Consider the following 19,307-nt stretch of genomic DNA (forward strand, 5'->3'; position numbering starts at 1 on the left):
GAACGCGGTGACGTAAAACACGTACGTCGGGACTATAAACGAGGGAGTAGCCAATAGCTTTCGTCTCTTAATTTATTCTGAGCATGCGTGGCACTTTGTGCGTCGGATTTGTGTACACACGATCGGGAAATTTAAACGATCGGATTTTGTTGCCGGAAAATTTTATATCCTGCTCCCAAACTTTGTGTGTCAGAAATTCTGACGGAAAAAGTCTGATGGAGCCCACACGCGATTGGAATTTCCGACAACACAATCCGATCGCACTTTCTCCATCGGAAAATCCGACCGTGTGTACAGGGCATAACACATTTAAATACATGGAGCCTGTGAAAGTAAATAGGTAATATTTTCCTTCTGGCACGTAACAAGCCAAATCTTCTCTCAAGTCAAATCTTGTTTTAAAAATGCTACAGGTGCTGTTGGTATGTGACACGGCTGGGTGTGTCAGATATCTGCTCTCCTGCTTTGCTGCATGGTTCCTCCTGGCAGCTGCCATGTCACTATAGGACACAATAGTGACAATGTGGCTGGAGGGTAGAACCACAGTCTGCTGCTGGGGAGCACACATTGATGTGTCACATGCCACCAACACCTTTATCTCTTCAAGAGAAATACATTTAGACTCCCTGCCTTCCAAAAAGATCAATAATAAACTTATTTTAATATTGGAAATACAAGGCAACATGTAATATGATTTTCTTAGTATAGCGACATGTTCATGTGAAGGAAAGAATGAATACATTTATATAAAGCGTGCTTTGAAGCAAATCAGGTGAAAACTCCCCAACAGGGACAGCAATAAACACTACAGAGGGAAAGGGTTGGAGCCTCTGTCGGGTGTTTTTGCTGTCTCTGTTACCTTTGGGGGAATGATTTTCACTTCATGTGTGGTCACAGGAAATGAGTGGAAATCTCTCCACTGGGGACACCCACAACATCATATATCTGAAATTTGTTTTAATCCTTCTGTATGCTGTCCAAAATGGCAAAAAAAAAGTTTATGAAGCCACAATTAAATTATAATTGCACCTTTAATGTGCATTTTGAATTAATTCATGTCTCTGTGGACTTCATATTTATAGAGCTGTATTTCAATCTGTGATGGGCTAAGTTCTCAACCTCAGTCCTCAAGTGCCCCCAACAGGTTTTCCGTGTTTTGGGAATTTCTCTAATGCCCCGTACACACGGTCGGATTTTCCGATGGAAAATGTCCGATCGGAGCGTGTTGTCAGAAATTCCGACCGTGTGTGGGCTCCATCGGACATTTTCCGACACACAAAGTTGGAGAGCAGGAGATAAAATTTTCCGACAACAAAATCCGTTGTCGGAAATTCCGATCGTGTGTACACAAATCCGACGGACAAAGTGCAACACATGCTCAGAATAAATAAAGAGATGAAAGCTATTGGCCACTGCCCCGTTTATAGTCCCGACGTACGTGTTTTACGTCACTGTGTTCAGAACGATTGGATTTTCCAACAACTTTGTGTGACCGTGTGTATGCAAGACAAGTTTGAGCCAACATCCGTTGGAAAAAATCCATGGATTTTGTTGTCGGAATGTCCGAAGAAAATCCAACCTTGTGTACGCCCTATTAGATGAAATAGCTGTCCAAAATACCAAGATATTTACTCTGATTTAAAGCACCTGTGCAAGATAAAGGAAAACCTGCAAACATGGCCTGTTGAGGGTACTTGAGGTCTGATTTTGAGAACCACTGGACTAAACAATAACACGCACACAGAGAAAATGAACATCTTTGGCTTACCATCTTTGAGAGAAGAGAGCCCTGTGATTCTGCATGCTGAATGGACTGATCAATGACATCCCTGATCCCTAGAAGGGATTGCTCCAGGTCATTTGAACCTGTAATCTGATTAGCAAGGTGATCCACTAAGCTGATGAATCCTCTCCAAGGACCATCCAGACTCGCCAGGCTGGCCAAACATCCTCTCATTACATTAAGACAGTAGCCAACACATGGTCGGATAAGAGTCAGCCCTTGACAATGGGGACAATACTGCATTTTCACCAGCGCATAGGTGCACTCCCGTGTCAAGCCTGCGTGCTCAGTACTGTTAATAACTTGCTCTGCCATGTTTAATGCCTGCTTTATCATTCTGCTTGTCCACAGTGATTTGGACAACCTTGTAGTCATCTCATTAGAATAGTTTCCAAATGGGTTAATGTCTTGACGTGTCAAGCGCAGGCAGTCCAAGTACTCATCTGACAGTGATGCTATCCTTGGGTTTATAAGGTGGTTGTAAACCACAGGGAAAAGCGCATCTAAAAACCGTGAGAATGCATCCTCCAGTGGCATGTCCGCTCCCATAATATTCAGGGACAGGTCAGTGAACAGCTCCTTCACAGTCTCTTGTACATCCTGGGCCATGGAGCTGTACTTGCTGTGAAACAAGGAAAGTGTGTTGTTGGTGGCCAAGTCAATCAAATAAGTAAATGTCTCTGAAATGAGAAAGTAGAAAACAGTAATTATGCACCAGAACCAGTTAAGACCACATAGTATATACTGTATAATTTGAAAGCTTATATCTATTTCTATGTAATATGTGTTCCAGAATATACTGTAATAAACAGAGATCCATGTGTGTTTGATAGTTTTTCCTTTCTGTTGAGTAAAAATGTTTATTGACAGATAAGCCCTTCTTCAAATACTGTAGGTTCCTCTCTGGGTTTTGGCTTAGAAGCTTATCATTTCTATGTTTTTTTCCTATTTTTGATATGGAACTGAATTCCTCTGTCCATTTGATTGGTGGCTACTGCCTGTCAGTGCTGTCTTTTCTGCCTGTCTTGCCCTTCTCAACCCGTATCTAGTCTTTCAGCAATCACTTGGGTATCAGCTACCTTTCTTTACTCCAAATAATTGCTTGAGTACTTTGTCAGTTAGGTTTGGCATCTTGAACTCAATCTTTTTTTTTTAATTTAAAATATATCTCTAGATGTTGGAATGATTGGGGAAGGGTTAGTAAGTTTTTCTTACTGTCCATACCCCTCTTTGTCCTGCTGACCATTATCACCGAGAAAAAAAGAGGAAATCCGTATTTTAAAGCTGTTCCCAGAACAAGTAGTAAGAAGACCCTTTTAAAGGGGAAATTATTTCTGGGGACAACTGTCTAGGAAGGAAATTCAGCTCACTTTGGGAGATGTCCTCTAATTTCCTGATGCATCTCTTGGACAGGACGTGATGGGAAATTTCTCCAATGTTACAGTGACAGCAACAACAAAAAAAACCTGACAGGGTTTGTTTTTCAAATATTATAATTTTTTATTAGATTTTCTCAGAAAGTTTTTCAAAGTACCAATCATATACTCAATTCTTTTTGAAAAAAACTGATATATTACAAACCACAACACATGTATCATATGCATGCCTTTTTTTTACATACTACCCTTTGGCATATTTGATAGGCAGTCTTGGTACATTCAAGAACAAAGGAAACTGACAGGGGTTTTAACCATTCCCTACTCTATCCCAAACTAACAAATGTTTTGGCTAATGGTCACTGCCTCAACCTCAATTCCTAATCTGCACCTTTTTGTCTGCTTTGTGTCTTTTTGCCTTGTATATCATAGCTCTTGCATTGCCTGAGTTTGGCTGTCAATGTACAGTTTATTTTCCTTGTCATCTCACCTCTACTTTATTAATTTGATGTCAGTCCTGTTGTTACTCCAGATTCCAACTATCCCTGCTATCATACTGTCCTTACACCTTCCTCAATCCCTTCCCTCACTCAACATGCCCCTTCCTAATTGTTCTCAATTGTTACTCCTGTGTGTTCCAGTTCCTTGTCCTCTGGCCTTCAGTCTAGCTTCATAGCCCCTTTCCAATTCTATCCCTGTATGTATGCTCTGTGCCACATGTATCAAATCCCCTTTTAGAATTATTTTGCACTTGCCATTTCTCCTACGCCACGTGTTTTCAGCCCACTACTGCCTTAGAATTTATCTTGATTCTAAGTTCTGACATTACTATTGACCCAGGTATAAGATGTGGGTTCCTGTTGTGCAGTAAGTACACGGGCAACTAAGTACCGGTTGACAATGAATCTCAAAAGGAAGCCAACTCCTGAAGTGCATTTGTCATCCTTCCTGCTTAGTATTGAATGGATAATGATCACCTGGGGTCAGTTGCTCCAAACATATGGCACATATTAGCAAATTAGCTACAGTAATCTAATTTTGCTGATCATAAGCCCATGAATGCAAAACAAATATACAATTTCTCCATGTTTTCCTTTTTGATGATTTTTACTTGATATTACTACTTAGTCTAATGCCCAGTACACTTTCCGCCAACAAAACCGTGGATTTTTGTTCGAAGGTTGTTGGCTCAAACTTGTCTTGCATACACACGGTCACACAAATGTTGGCCAACAATTACGAACGTGGGAACGCGGTGACATACAAGACGTACAACGAGCTGAGAAAAAGGAAGTTCAATAGCCAGTGCAGCTCCTTCTGCTTGATTCAGAGCACGCGTGAACTTTTGTGCGACGGACTTGTGTACGCACGATCGGACTTTCCGACAACAAAGTTTTGTTGGCGGAAAATTTCTGAACCTGCTAGCAAACATTTGTTGGTGGAAAGTCCGACAGCAAATGTTCGATGGAGCATAAATCGGACTTTCCAACAAGCTCACATCCAACATTTTCCGTTGGAAAATCTGACCGTGTGTACGCGGCATTACAATGACATCCTATATTACTATATGCATACATCACTCCATTATCTTAATCAGTACTAAACAAATTACTACATGAAAATATTCCATGTCTAGAAAAAAGCAGGAACTTTATGCATTGTTCTCAATCTCATGTTATAACAATAATTATTACCAGACCAGAGCAAACAGAGATATTATTCCTTTATACAATATTAAGCCGTAAATACAATTTACACATCCAGATTAAATAAAAGGCAATAAGAGGTATTACAGTTAACGAGGCCTGGCAAAGCCATTTCCCCCATGAGCACTTACAGGATTCCTGCAGAGGATTCTTTACTCGTATTGCCAAACAGAGGCTACAGCTGCTTGAATTTACCATTCCTGTATCATATTTTGGCTCTTATCCCTGAAACAGATACAAGTCCTCTGAAGAACAGGATATATCATGTCAAATTTTGTCTGTTTTATGGCATTAAAGCTTGTGTTCTTTATTTCATTTGATTTGGCATGGCCACAATATAATAGCACTGGATTGAAACATCCTGCACAATCTCAGTGGTGTATGATATAGGGATAGCTATAAGATTATCTATAAGAAGTACAGTGAGGAAAAAAAGTATTTGATCCTCTGCTGATTTTTTACGCTTGCCCACTGACAAAGAAATCAGAAAAGAAATCAGTCTATAATTTTAATGGGAGGTTTATTTTAACAGTGAGAGACAGAATAACAACAAAAATATCCAGAAAAACGCATTTCAAAAAAGTTATAAATTGATTGAAATAAGTATTTGATCCCTTATCATTTAGCAAGATTTCTGGCTCCCAGGTGTCTTCTATACAGGCAATGAGCTGAGGTTAGAAGCACTCTCTTAAAGGGTAACTCTCTTGTTATCTATATAAAAGACACCTGTCCACAGAAGCAATCATTCAATCAGATTCCAATCTCTCCACCGTGGCCAAGACCAAAGAGCTGTCCAAGGATGTCAGGGACAAGATTGTAGACCTACACAAGGCTGAAATGGGCTACAAGACCATTGCCAAGAAGCTTGATGAGAGGGTAACAACAGTTGGTGTGATTATTCGCAAATGGAAGAAACACAAAATAACTGTCAATCTCCCTCGGTTTGGGGCTCCATGCAAGATCTCGCCTCGTGGAGTTTCAATGATCATGAGAACAGTGAAGAATCAGCCCAGAACTACACAGGTGAATCTTGTCAATGATCTCAAGGCAGCTGGGACCACAGTCATCAAGAAAACAATTGGTAACACACTACACCATGAAGGACTGAAATCCTGCAGCGCCCGCAAGGTCCCCCTGCTCAAGAAAGCACATGTACAGGCCCATCTGAAGTTTGCTAATAAACATCTGAATGATTCAGAGGAGAACTGGGTGAAAGTGTTGTGATCAGATGAGACCAAAATCAAGCTCTTTGGCATCAACTCAACTCGTCGTATTTGGAGGAGGAAGTATGCTGCCTATGACCCCAAGAACACCATCCCCACCATCAAACATGGAGGTGAAAACATTATGCTTTGTGGGGGGGGGGGTTCTACTAAGGGAGCAGGACAACTTCACTGCATCAAAGGGATGATGGACTGGGCCATGTGCCATCAAATCTTGGGTGAGAACCTCCTTCCCTCAGCCAGGGCAATGGAAATGGTTCATGGATGGGTATTCCAGCATGACGATGACCCAAAACACATGGCCAAGGCAATAAAGGAGTGGCTCAAGAAGAAGCACATTAACGTCCTGGAGTGGCCTAGCCAGTTTCCAGACCTTAATCCCATAGAAATAGTATGTGGAGGGAGCTGAAGGTTCGAGTTACCAAACGTCAGCCTCAAAACCTTAATGACTTGGGGAGGATCTGCAAAGAGGAGTGGGACAAAATCCCTCCTAAGATGTGTGAAAACCTGGTGGCCATCTACAAGAAACGTCTGACCTCTGTGATTGCCAACAAGGGTTTTGCCACCAAGTACTAAGTCATCTTTTGCGAAGGGGTCAAATGCTTATTTCACTCATTAAAATGCAAATCAATTTATAACTTTTTAAAAATGTTTTCTGGATTTTTTTTGTTGTTATTCTGTCTCTAACTGTTAAAATAAACCTACCATTAAAATGATAGGCTGATCATTTCTTTGTCACTGGACAAAAGTACAAAATCAGCAGGGGATCAAATACTTTTTTTCCCCTCACTGTATAAATGGAGGTGATGGGCATGGTAGCCAATCAGGTGATCGCAATCCTTTTGTGCTAGTGGCATTAAACAGGAGTTTAACAGAGTTCACTGTAACAAATAATGCTAGACTCAACAGGGGAAGTTATAATGGTGGTGGCTACACCTGCCAGTGCTTGCCCTATTCTTGTTGGCCCTCGTCTGTGCCCCCTGGCAGTTTGGGGAAGAATGATCTATGTAGCATTATAAAGACTGCAGCAGAATAAAAAATGACCAGTGGTATGAACAAGGTGCGGGACTGGGCACCAAAAGCTCGTTACTTCTCCAGGCAGTCCTCACAACTAGAAACCATTAGATATCTGAGTATGTGAATGAATAAACCCACCAGTAACCACTCATAACTGAAATGTAAGTCATGAGCAATTTAAATGAAGATATATATGCATATGGGCTATGATATGGGCTATTCTTCCATATCTTACAGCTCATTTTCTTTCTAAAGAAGCCACAGTACAGACTACAAAAGCTTGGTGTAGAGTGGGACCTCTGTGGGGAAATAGTGGTCTCTAAGCAGAGATCCGACACTTCCCCTGCTGAATCAGACCTATAGTTCTGCAATCAGCTCATTGGTCTGGACCTGACACATCAGGTGGGGTGTCGGATCTCTGCAGAGAGGCCAATGCTTCCCACAGAGAGCAAGGGTCCTACCCTGAAGTTGCTGGCTGATGACAGGCTTTTCTACTCAGGCTGTGGCTGATTTCAAAAGAAAATGAACTGTAGGACAATAAGCATCTTCTATTTTGATACACCTGGAATGTATTTAGCTGATTTAAATGGAAAGTGTAAATGGGCTTTAAGTCCACTCTAGCCCAAAGCTTTCCTCCTCATCCTTCCCATCATGTGCATAATATTCAGATCTGTTTTATGTCATTCTTTCAGCTTAGAGCTAAGCAGTATCTTTCACAACAATTGTCCAGTAGGTTGGCATTTGCCACTCAGCTCTAGTGACTATAATGGATTGCCCAGAGGTCTATTTATCTGATGTACAGATCCCTAGACTTTTCAAGTATAGTGAATGGAACCAAAGGGTGAAAGCCCAATCCTGCTCTATTGTTATGGAAGATATTGGTGGACTGTGACTTTTTAATGAATACAGTGAGAGGACGATGAGGCTTTGGGATAGTGTGGAATATCATTTCAGCTCCCTCTAACTATTTAAAAGATAGATCCATCATATAAATAAATAAACAAATAAGTATATTGTTTGCCTTTTAAAACGCTGCCTCTGGGTAAGTTTTGCACGCTGACAGCAAATTTTAGATTTCTGTATGTGAACTACGAATATAATATATGTGCATTGCCTGTATTCCCACCTTCTGGTTGTTCCATCTTTCGAGCAATGCCCAATACAACCCATTCACATGCACAGGAGAACACAATGAAGACTGAACAGCACAAAGTAAAGACAAGAGCCTGAAGTTCTCCAAAGAGGTAGCATGAGAAGCCTGCTAAAATTGACTGCATGTATTTTTGCTAGCTCAAATTAAAGTGGAACTAAACTCTCTCAATCAATATTACCCATTTTTAATCCTTAGATTGGTAGCCTTAGTAAATAGATAGGAAGGTATATTATATTTACTTGTAAACTTATTTGTTTTTATCAACATTTCTTTAGTTGTTTCCTGGTTTCTGGCCTAGGCCAAAATGATGTCATATATCCCATGAGACTTCATGGGCATTTTTTTTCTTTCATCTGGAGGAGGGGTCAGCTAAACACACACTCTGCCTCCATGTCTGAGCAGAGGCATTCCAGGAAGTAAATGCTACATGAATCATCTACCTTTACTCAAGATTGCCCTGACTAGAAAAGCCAGGGGAGTGTTTTTCAAACCGATTTCTTAACAAAATAAAACATGTAGATGGGATGGGGATGAGTTGGCATTTAAAGTGTTACTAAATCCAGGGCCCTGCATTCACTATATCTGGTCTCCCACAAGATAGGGAACATGGAAATGTAATAATTTTACTAAATATAAACTGCTAAATACCTTTTCTCATTAGCAGTATATAGCAGTCTTATGACTTCCATCAGTGCCTGGTTAAAGGAGTTGTAAAGGCAAAAGGTTTTTTTTATCTTAATGCATTCTATTACCCCCTAATACTTACCCCGAGCCCCTTCCCTATCCAGCGATGTTCACGATTCCCTCAGCCGTCTGGAACTCTCCTTCTGATTGGCTGGGGCGCAGCCATGGTCCATTGGCTCCCGCGGTTGTTAAAGTCATTTAGCCAATCAATCAGGGGATAGAGGGGGCAGGCTGGGTCAAGGCTTCGTGTATGAATAGATACATGGAGCTCTGACTTGGCTCGGGTGCCCCCATAGCAAGCTGCTGGTCTATGTCGGCACTCATCAGGAGGGAGGGGCCAGAAGCAGCAAAGAGGGACCCAAGAAGAGGAGGATCCGGGCTGCTCTGTGCAAATCCACTACAACAGAGAAGTGAGACTTTACAATCACTTTAAAGCTTGTGGGAGGAGTTTTCATACTGCAATGGACGTCCTGTCAGGATCCAGGACCCCTGACCCTCTGTCTGGACAGTGCTGATTGGCCCTGTGCTGATCACATGCACTCTCCCAAGAAAAGAACAAGAAACTCTCTAGCAATACACACCAAACTGAGCATCTGCAGCCTGACTCCAGTAACTCTGTGTTATCCGGACCTGTTTTTGAGTCAGTGGAAGAAGAGGAGGATCTGTGAATACAGGGTCAAACAGCCTTTTTAGACAATGCAGAGGATTAACCCCCTAGGCCCCACAGTGAGTATAACAAGCAGGCTTTACTGCTATACAGACTGATTTTAATGTTGTGGGTTTAGTAACACTTTAAACTTAAAAACAAACTAAATAGTGTTTAGTCAGTTAGTGGTGCTCAGATACAGCTTAGTTCTGCTTTAATATGGGCAGCACAGTAGCTTAGTGATTAGCACTTCCCACACAAGGGTTCTTAGTTCAAATCCCAGTCAGGACACTACCTGCACATATGTTCTCCTAGTGCTTGGGTGGGTTTGCTCTGCATACTCCTTCCGCACACCAAGACTCATGCAGCTAGGTTAATTGTCTCCTGTCTAAATTAGGCCAATTACTGTATGTGAGGTAGGGACCTTAGATTTCAAGCTTCTTGAGGGCAGGGACTGATGTGAATTTGCAACATGTAAATTGTTGGTGCTATATAAATACCTGCAATTAATATAAAAACGAAGATAAAGAACCAGCCATCTGATATCAAGTGGCATGCTACCTGGACTGTATTAAAAGTTTACTGACTGATTTTACTTGGTGCTTGGAGTTATTCTTTAAGGGTCCTTTCACACTGGGGCGGGGGCGTTGTCGGCGGTAAAATGCCGCCATTATTAGCGGCGTTTTACCCTCGGTATTCGGCCGCTAGTGGGGCGGTTTTACCCCCCGCTAGCGGCCAAGAAAGGGTTAAATACCACCGCAAAGCGCCTCTGCTGAGGCGCTTTGCCGGCGGTATAGCCGCGCCGTCCCATTGATTTCAATGGGCAGGAGCGGTGAAGGAGCGGTATACACTCCGCTCCTTCACCGCTCCGAAGATGCTGCTAGCAGGACTTTTTTTCCCGTCCTGCTAGCGCATCGCTCCAGTGTGAAAGCCCTCGGGGCTTTCACACTGGAATTAAGGCAGCGGCACTTTCGGGTCGGTTGGCAGGCGCTATTATTAGCGCAATAGCGCCTGCAAACCGCCCCAGTGTGAAAGGGCTCTAACATTAACCCCCCCCCCCCCCCTTCATGGTTTGTGGCTGTTTTGTTCATACTCATAATTAAATCCTCTAATATGTTTACAATTCTCAACAAGTCAATCATTCCAGAATAGCTTTATCTGGCTCAGCTGGGACAGGAGGCCTGATAACATGAGCAAGATATTGCTATACCAGCAAGTCAGAAGAGACTTACAATACCCCAGTCTAATTATTTTGCTATAGGATTTCAGGGTTGATGCAAGATTGTATCATAAACTGTACCTCACCTCATTACGGATATTTGCAAATAATTTGATTATTTCTGGCTGTGTCCTAAAACAGGTGGTAACAAAGTGAACACTATATATCTCCCTAGGGCCTATTTTACGAATACTACTCTTAAGTCAGCACAATAATGACATTCCATAGAGACTGAGCAGTGAGAAAGAAAAGTCCCCAATCCAGTAATAACATCACATATGAGCAGAGCAAATCTAAACACCATGCTTATCACAGGGAGGAAAATCCTTAGAAAGCATTGGAATGTTTTCCTTTGATACATATGATTAACTGCTTTTGCACTGACTAGTAAAACATTATCCAAGTTACATTTTTTTAACATAAACAATCTACAAACTCACAAATTCATTTTGTTAACTACTTTGCATAGCATTCTCTGCACATGTTCCAGTGCATACATGAGATGTGTAGAATAGATAACCTCCAGCATTGCCCAAGCTTGCTAGACTATCCCCTCCAACCCCCCAAACTATACGATAAAAGACACAACAAGGTTTTGGAGTAAAACGGCCACCACAGCCTTTTAATTTAACAAAATACATAACTTCCAATAAAATAAATAACTTAACATAACATTCCTTAGACAGAAACTGAGAAAATATAGCTTGGTGGTCTTTGAGGGCAACAACACACAACCTAGTCACTGCGACAACCTTTTCTTAAACTTAGGCCTCCAGCCGCAACACACCAGCTCGGAGACAATCCTTATCATTCGCAGTGATTCTGAGTTAAACCCCTCGTTAACCAGAATGTACTCGAGAACCCTATACCCCCAATGGGTCCTGACCATTCTATTATCCAGAATTTTCCTTTTCCTCCTAAGACCCATCACTGCCAGGCTGCCATGACAGCCACATGCTGAAACATGAACAACTGAAATAAAAAAACCTAAATTGAGCTCAACCATCTCTTTAAAATGATATGAACTCATTTGATCAATTAAAATAGTATTTATGGTCGAACCCTATGGCTGATATGGATGTGAACAACATAGACTTGTCATAAGACTTACAACACGAAATGGACCTGAAGTGTGCCCTGGTCTGATGGTCGGTATACCAAATAAGGGTCAAAAACATTCAGGTAGGGCTGTAGTTTTTTTTATTAGTTTATCTTTATTTATTGCGCAAGCTTGGAGAATGCTCGTGCCATTTAGACCTGAGGATTGGGGATGTACCGGACAAAGCAGGCAGACTTCCACCTGCCTAATCTCTTAATAACGTGATCTGGAACCCCATGCTGGGACGCGGCCGAGGCTGCTCCAATTCGGAATGAGTGACCGGAGTACTGGCTGGGGTTGAGGAGTAGGTTGCGTAGAAGAATCCTCACGTACTTGATGAACTGGCAGGCACTCAAGGGTTTGATCGAAAAAGGTAGTATGGGGCTAGAGTTTGATTGCTCTGGTAGGAGTGACAGTAGGCAGTCGAGTATTGTTACTGGACACCAGACCAGAGTGTCTAGGTTGACTCCGAGGAAGATGGGCAGAAGCTTAAAAGCATCTGAAATGTCAGCCTTAGAGAGCCAGGCGCCTGTGCCTACTTGCTGCTTGACCTGGCATAGATTTTTAGGATATGCCCTGTGGCACATGGAGCAAGCGGCATTGGCTGAAATTGCACGACCCGTAATTAAAAATATTGCAGATGGCTGCTCCCCCTACTGTCTGAATGTAATATGCATACGTATACTCTTTCTCCCCCTTTCCCTCTTTTTTTTTTTTTACCTGGGGGAATAACGTCCAACCAGGTACAGGATGGAACTACTGAACTTTGACTGACCTAGAGGCGAAATGACAGACGACAATGGTGAGAGGCTTTGACTACCTAAATAGTCGAAGTGACGGGTATGTGAACTGATAAGAGTGAAATGACCGCCCTGATGGAGGCACGAATCGGTGAGCCGCGATTACGACCGACATAGAACCGGACTGTGGAGCAGGTATGAAATGAAACAAACAACTGGGACACGCCGGAACGAATCGGTGCAACGTGGAAGCGACTGGATCCGACTCAGAGTGACGGTATGTGAAATGAAATGAGTCAAATGATTTGCCATGACAGAGGCATGAATCAGTGTGCCGCGACTGCGACAAACAATGAACCGGACTGTGGAGCATGGAATAAAATGAGGCCAAAAACAACTGGGGCTTGCCAGAATGAATCGGTGCATCACAGATGCGACTGGATTCAAATCGGAGCGCGGTACGTGACAGTGAAATGAGTGAAATGATTTGCCATGACAGAGGCACGAATCGGTGAGCCGCGACTGTGACTGACAACAAACCGGACTCTGGAGCATGGAATGAAATGAGGCCAAAAAACAACGAGGGCACGACAGAACAAATCGGTGCATCACCGATGCAACTGGATTTGAATCGGAGCGCGGTACGTGACAGTGAAAAGATTAGCCATGACATAGGAACGAATCGATGTGCCGCGATTGCGACTGACAACAAACCGGACTCTGGAGCATGGAATGAAATGAGACCAAAAAACAACTGGGGCACGCCGGAACGAATCGGTGCATCACGGATGCGACTGGATTCGAATCGGAGTGCGGTATGTGACAGTGAAAAGATTAGCCATGACATAGGAACGAATCGATGTGCCGCGACTGCGACTGACAACGAACCGAACAATGGAGCATGGAATGAAATGAGGCCAAAAAACAACTGGGGCACGCCGGAACGAAACGGTGCATCACGGATGCGACTGGATTTGAATCAGAGCGCGGTATGTGACAGTGAAAAAATTGAAATGATTAGCCATGACAGAGGCATGAATCAGTGTGCTGCAATTGCGACTGACAACTAATCGGACTCTGGAGCATGGAATGAAATGAGGCCAAAAAACAACTGGGGCACGCCGGAACGAATCGGTGCATCATGGATGTAACTGGATTTGAATCAGAGCACGGTACGTGACAGTGAAATTAGTGAAATGATTGAAATGATTAGCCATGTCATGACAAATCGGACTGTGGAGCATGGTATGAAACATGAGGCAAATAACTGAGACACGCCTGAACGAACCGGTGCGATGCAGATGCGACTGGATTCGAATCAGAGTGAGGTACGTATAATGAATGAAATGAATGAAATGCTTCATGGCATGGTAGAGGCACGAATTGGTGATTAGGTACTACGGCTACATGCAGGGTTTCTTAACGAATGTCTCGTAAGTTCCGTATCAGGGTTTAGGCGACAAAAAATATCTAGTAAATGGTGATGCACGAAATAAAGAAATGTCAAACTAAACCCTACCTGCGTCACGAACGCCAATGAGTTGGAAGAGTCGGCCTAGTGACGTAATATCGCACACAGGAACCGACGAAGACCACAGGCGAGTGGGCTGCTTAAATACCCCCGGGATCCTCCCATAAATTCAGGCCACCATACTGGCCTTCCTACTTATTAATGTCAAAATTAGAAAATCATATATAACATATACAATGGTACCATACTAGACAAGCTACACACAATATGCAATTAAAACCAATCCACAACACAACTCCATATGTCTTGAGCATATATATATATATATATATATATATATATATATATATATATATATATTGAATATGATAATCCTTGATAATCCAATATAGTTGGAAGGAAAAAAGCAATCGATGGGACTGGAAATTGTATATATCACATGAGAGCAATCTGCAAGAGACCAGTATAAGTCAAAACACTAAAGTGCAGTAATGACTGTATCCAGGAATCAATGCCCTAAGCATCCACAGTTGTGCTGTATTAGAAGGGTATTTATGGCTGTAATGTCCAGTGAAAGAGCCCAAGTAGATGAAGACATAATCTTTGGTGGTCTAGAGGAGGTGCAAATATGTTCCCAGAGAAGATGGTTGCAGTTTGGGAAATCCTCAATAACACCCTTCCTGTTTGTCTTATCACTTTAGTATTATATTCCCCTCTCTGATATATGTTGGCTCCCCTCTTCTCTGTTTCCTATTATCCCCAAATTATCATTTTTATTTTCTTTATGTTGATCATATTGAGACAATTGTCCAGTGCATCCCTTTATTTTTGGATGCATCTTTGATCTTGTTACTGATATTTCTTAAATACTATTTTTCACATCCCTTGGGTCGGTTGGTCCCTCTTGGCAGTGATGACTTTCAGGAAGTTTGGCGCGGTAGATCCTCCGTCCCTAGATGCGGGCATTGGCAAGTGATGTATGCTTTTATATTTAATGATACATATATGTTTTTTTGATATCTTGTACTTATTTCGTACCTTCCTGTATTTTTGTACAGTCTTAGGCATTTCCTGACTGATTCGTACTTCCCCTGATGAAGCTATTAGACAAAACATGTCAGGTTAATATAAGAATATGAATCTTCTCTTTAAGCTGAACATTCGCCATATGACCACCTATATGATGAAATGTTGAAAACTCGTGAACGAATTGGCCTTTTTTGATTTAACTTTATTCTCATTAAAATTATATACTTTTTTTAAAATATATGGTTTCCATTATTATCTGTAAGCACCGCGACAATCCGCCTTTTCATACCATAGATAATAGCGATTAATTGGCAATGAACAGCATATAGTGGATTATCCATATATCAGGAACCATGAATCAGACCGAGACAGAAGTATAGTTAAATCCGCGTGTTTAATAATAATAATAAAAAGGTAAACAGAGTAAGCGTGGTCAAAACAAGCCAGAGTTTGGTATCCGGATTGGGTAGTCAGCCAAGCCAATGTCAGAAAGCCAGAGGTAAATGTAGTAGTACAGCAAGCAGGATCAGGAGCCAGAAGGGACGTCAGCCGAGCAAGTCTTCAACAGGAACGCAGGAGAAAGTTTCTGTGATGTTGACAAAGGCGAAGGCAGAGATCAAGTGAGCTGGACAGCTTTAAGTAGGCAGGACTCACAAGCAGAATCAACAACAGCTGAGTAACTGTGGAGAGAGATGGGAGCTGGCAATTAGCCAACAGCTGAGCGGCCAGCTCAGAGAGGGAAGGGCTGAGCCCAGCCCTGACACCATATGATTAAGGTAGCCCTCTTGCCAAAGGATAAATTTACAACATTGCATATAGCAGCTCCGTCAAATGCTTCAAAAGTCACATATATGTGGAAAGGAGATATACTTATCAGTTATTGTGCAAACAGAAAATCCTTCAGAGCTTATTCTAGTCATCTGGAAAAAGTCCCATCTGTAGGCATAAATTTTGTGTTTAAAGTTGAGAGTTGGAAAGGATGTCCGTGCCTGACCGTTTCACCGGCGTATTGTGTGCTAAATGAACTTCCAAGCTTAGCCTCTGACGCAGTCGGTGATCGGCGTAACCTCTCAGGCACGGGACTGCCTTTATATGTGAATTCATCATACCTGGCTATTTTTAGTGCAATTCTGCAAGAAACAACATCCTATTACAGAGGGGGGACAAAGAAAGTTGCTATCTTTATAGAGCTCTAAAGATTCTAGTGTATTTGAAAGTGTTATATAAGCTCCGGCTCTTAAAACTGAAGTTTAAGTACAGCTTAATTCTAGTGTAATTCAAACTCAAAATAAAATATAAATTCCCCAGTAAACTATGTGTTAAAATTCTTACCTCAGCACTTACTGATTACAACTTTTACTGATGCTATCCGATCAAAAATTAATAATTCAACTTCTATGCTGCATCCCCAAAAACATGATGCATCTAAACTATATTTATAGGGACTTTTAAGGCACAACAATTTAGTAAAAAAAAACTTTTATTCAAATACACTTAAAATAAGACAATTTTGGTCCATATAACAACAGACTATAAAATGCAATTTAAAAAATCAAGCAGTCTCAAACACTGCAGTGATTGCACACGGTAGTCTTTACAGCTCAACACGTTTCTCAGACAAGGTCCTCTTTTTTAGGATCTATCAATACAGACTTTCTAGACATGCCATATAAATGGAATGACAAACTTTTAGTAATTATATCAAAATGCAACAATAATTTATTTAGCACACAATACAATAGTGTTCCCCTGGGGACTGATGCTTGGGACTAGCCAATTCCACATAGATGCACATACACATATGCACACACACATACACACACATATTTATATATACATATATACATATCCTCCTCCAACCTCCAATATAGTCCTATTTATTAATTTTATTTAATTTTCTTTCTAAAGTATTTTCATATATTACCAGGAATGCTCTGTGGTTTAATGACATAAGCCTATTTTCATGAAAAATTAAATAATTAAGAAAACCCATTTATCTTTTCTTAGGATAAAGGGAATTTTTTAAGAGGGGGGTTCTGGGGTCCCTCAGGGGTGCGTGCGCGCATATGCCTATGCACATGTGTGCATATATATGTATACACGCATGTATTTATATATGTGTGTGTATGTGTGTGTGTGTATACGTGTGTGTGCGTATGTGTATGTGCATCTATGTGAAATTGGCTAGGCCCAAGCATCAGACCCCGGGGGAACACCATTGTATTGTGTGCTAAATAAATTATTGTTGCATTTTGATATAATTACTAAAAGTTTGTCATTGAATTCAGATGACATGTATAGAAAGTCTATATTGATAGCTCCTGATGAAGAGGACCTTGTCTGAGGAATGCGTTGAGCTATAAAGACTACCATGTGCAATCGCTGCAGTGTTTGGTTTGCATTTTATTATAGTCTGTTGTTATAGGGACCAAATTTTCTTATTTTAAGTGTATTTAAATAAAAGTTACATTTTTACTAAAATGCTGTGCCTTAAAAGTCCCACGCCTATACTATAAATATAGTTTTGATGCATTTTAATGGTGCTAGCTCTTATGCCGCCTACACACGAGCAGACTTTTCACCCGGACTGGTCCGACGGTCTATCCAACGGACTTTCCATATGAACGGACTCGCGCACACTGGACTTTCCGGCAGAATAGGTCAGACGGTCTTCCTGACGGACTTTCGACTGAGTTACAGCGGACTTCCGGACCTGCCCGCACATGTTCATTTTGAATGTGATGAAGTACAACGGGACTAACACCTTGCGAGCCCCGTCGCAGAATACCAGGCCCTCAGGTCTGATATGGATTTTAAGGGAACCCCCTACACCGAAAAAAACGGTGTGGGGGTCCCCCAAAATCCATACCAGACCCTTATCCGAGCACGCAGCCTGGCCGGTCAGGAAAGGGGGTGGGGACGAGCGAGCGCCCCTCCTGAACCGTACCAGGCCACATGCCCTCAACATGGGGGGTGAGTGCTTTGGGGAAGGGGGGCGCCCTGCGGCCCCCCCACCCCAAAGCACCTTGTGAGGAAGGAAAGGGTCGGGAATGAGGGAAAGGGGAGGGGGGAGGAAAAGAGGGGAGGAAAGGTGGGAAAGGGAACAAGGGGAAGGGGGGAACAAGAAGGGGGAAAAAGAAGAAAGGAGGGGCGGCCTCCCTCCTTCTCTCCCCCTTCCCCTTTCCTACCCCAATTCCCCCCACACCCCCTTCCTTCATTTCACATCTCCACTTAATTTGCTTAGGCCCTTATATTTTTCAATATTCCTCTGGACAGATACCGGCTAATTAACCCTGTTCTGGGCTCTTTTGGCCAGCTTACTATCTATGCCACTCAGTGCCTGTTTTCCAATTGGCGTACATCAGGTCGCAGGTAAAAAGATCATCTTGTGCTGTGACTGTTGGATATTAAGTGGGGCGACCAACAGTATATTTATGATATTGTGCTTTGTACTATAAGTTTGTACTGTTCCTAACTGTACTTTGTTTTATGCAGTATCACATCTAACTGTTCAAAAACATCCCCTGAGGAAGCCATAAAAAGGCGAAACATGTCGGGATAAGTCACTCCATGTCATTGTTGAGTGACCACTTCTTCCACCCACTGTTTAGATGTGTAAATTGTATCTGCATAGTATATGTACAGCCAATATTTTTAACTTGTTTTTCATGTAATAAATTCTGTTTTATTTTTACCTTCTGGAGTATTGTAATTAACTTTTTTGCCTGGTACCCTTAAAATCCCACCAAAAAACTTCCCCTTGTCTATTCATTATAAGTTTATTTCACAGCACCCCCTACCACAACCTTTTGAATTTGCACAGTAGGTCACCTACAGTATTTGGGGAGAAGCTTAATTATTATATAATTTATTTCACTTGCGCAAGGTTATTCACTATTCCCTGTTACTGACCCTTGCCTGGTCAGGTTTGTCTACTCTTCCTTATGTATTGCCAAGCTAGTCAACAAAAGAGGCCATCTGCATCTTGCAAGTTGGCCATCTGTATTTGGAACAGATCTATTTGTAGTAATACTTCTTACAAGGGTTTTCACTTTTAGGCAGAAAATGGAAACCTGTTCACTTCTGAGCCCCAGCTGTTGTTCATAGGAGGTCTCTCTGATCAGCTATTTCGGTTGTGTTGGACCTCAACCTGACATGTTC

General features: G+C 41.9%; 1 protein-coding gene across 3 annotated transcripts in view; it reads right to left on the reverse strand.

Moving 5' to 3' along the window:
* The window catches only part of LOC141139569 (glypican-5-like), a 469,973-nt gene that overhangs the window by 377,440 nt on the left and 73,226 nt on the right, over positions 1 to 19,307 (reverse strand). For all 3 annotated transcript variants that reach the window (XM_073625838.1, XM_073625836.1, XM_073625837.1), the window contains exon 3: positions 1,769 to 2,463. In XM_073625838.1, the coding sequence (XP_073481939.1) occupies positions 1,769 to 2,463 (695 nt within the window). The remainder of the gene's footprint in view (positions 1 to 1,768; positions 2,464 to 19,307) is intronic.

Source organism: Aquarana catesbeiana, linkage group LG04 (genome assembly GCF_042186555.1).
Source record: "Aquarana catesbeiana isolate 2022-GZ linkage group LG04, ASM4218655v1, whole genome shotgun sequence".
NCBI lineage: Eukaryota > Metazoa > Chordata > Amphibia > Anura > Ranidae > Aquarana > Aquarana catesbeiana.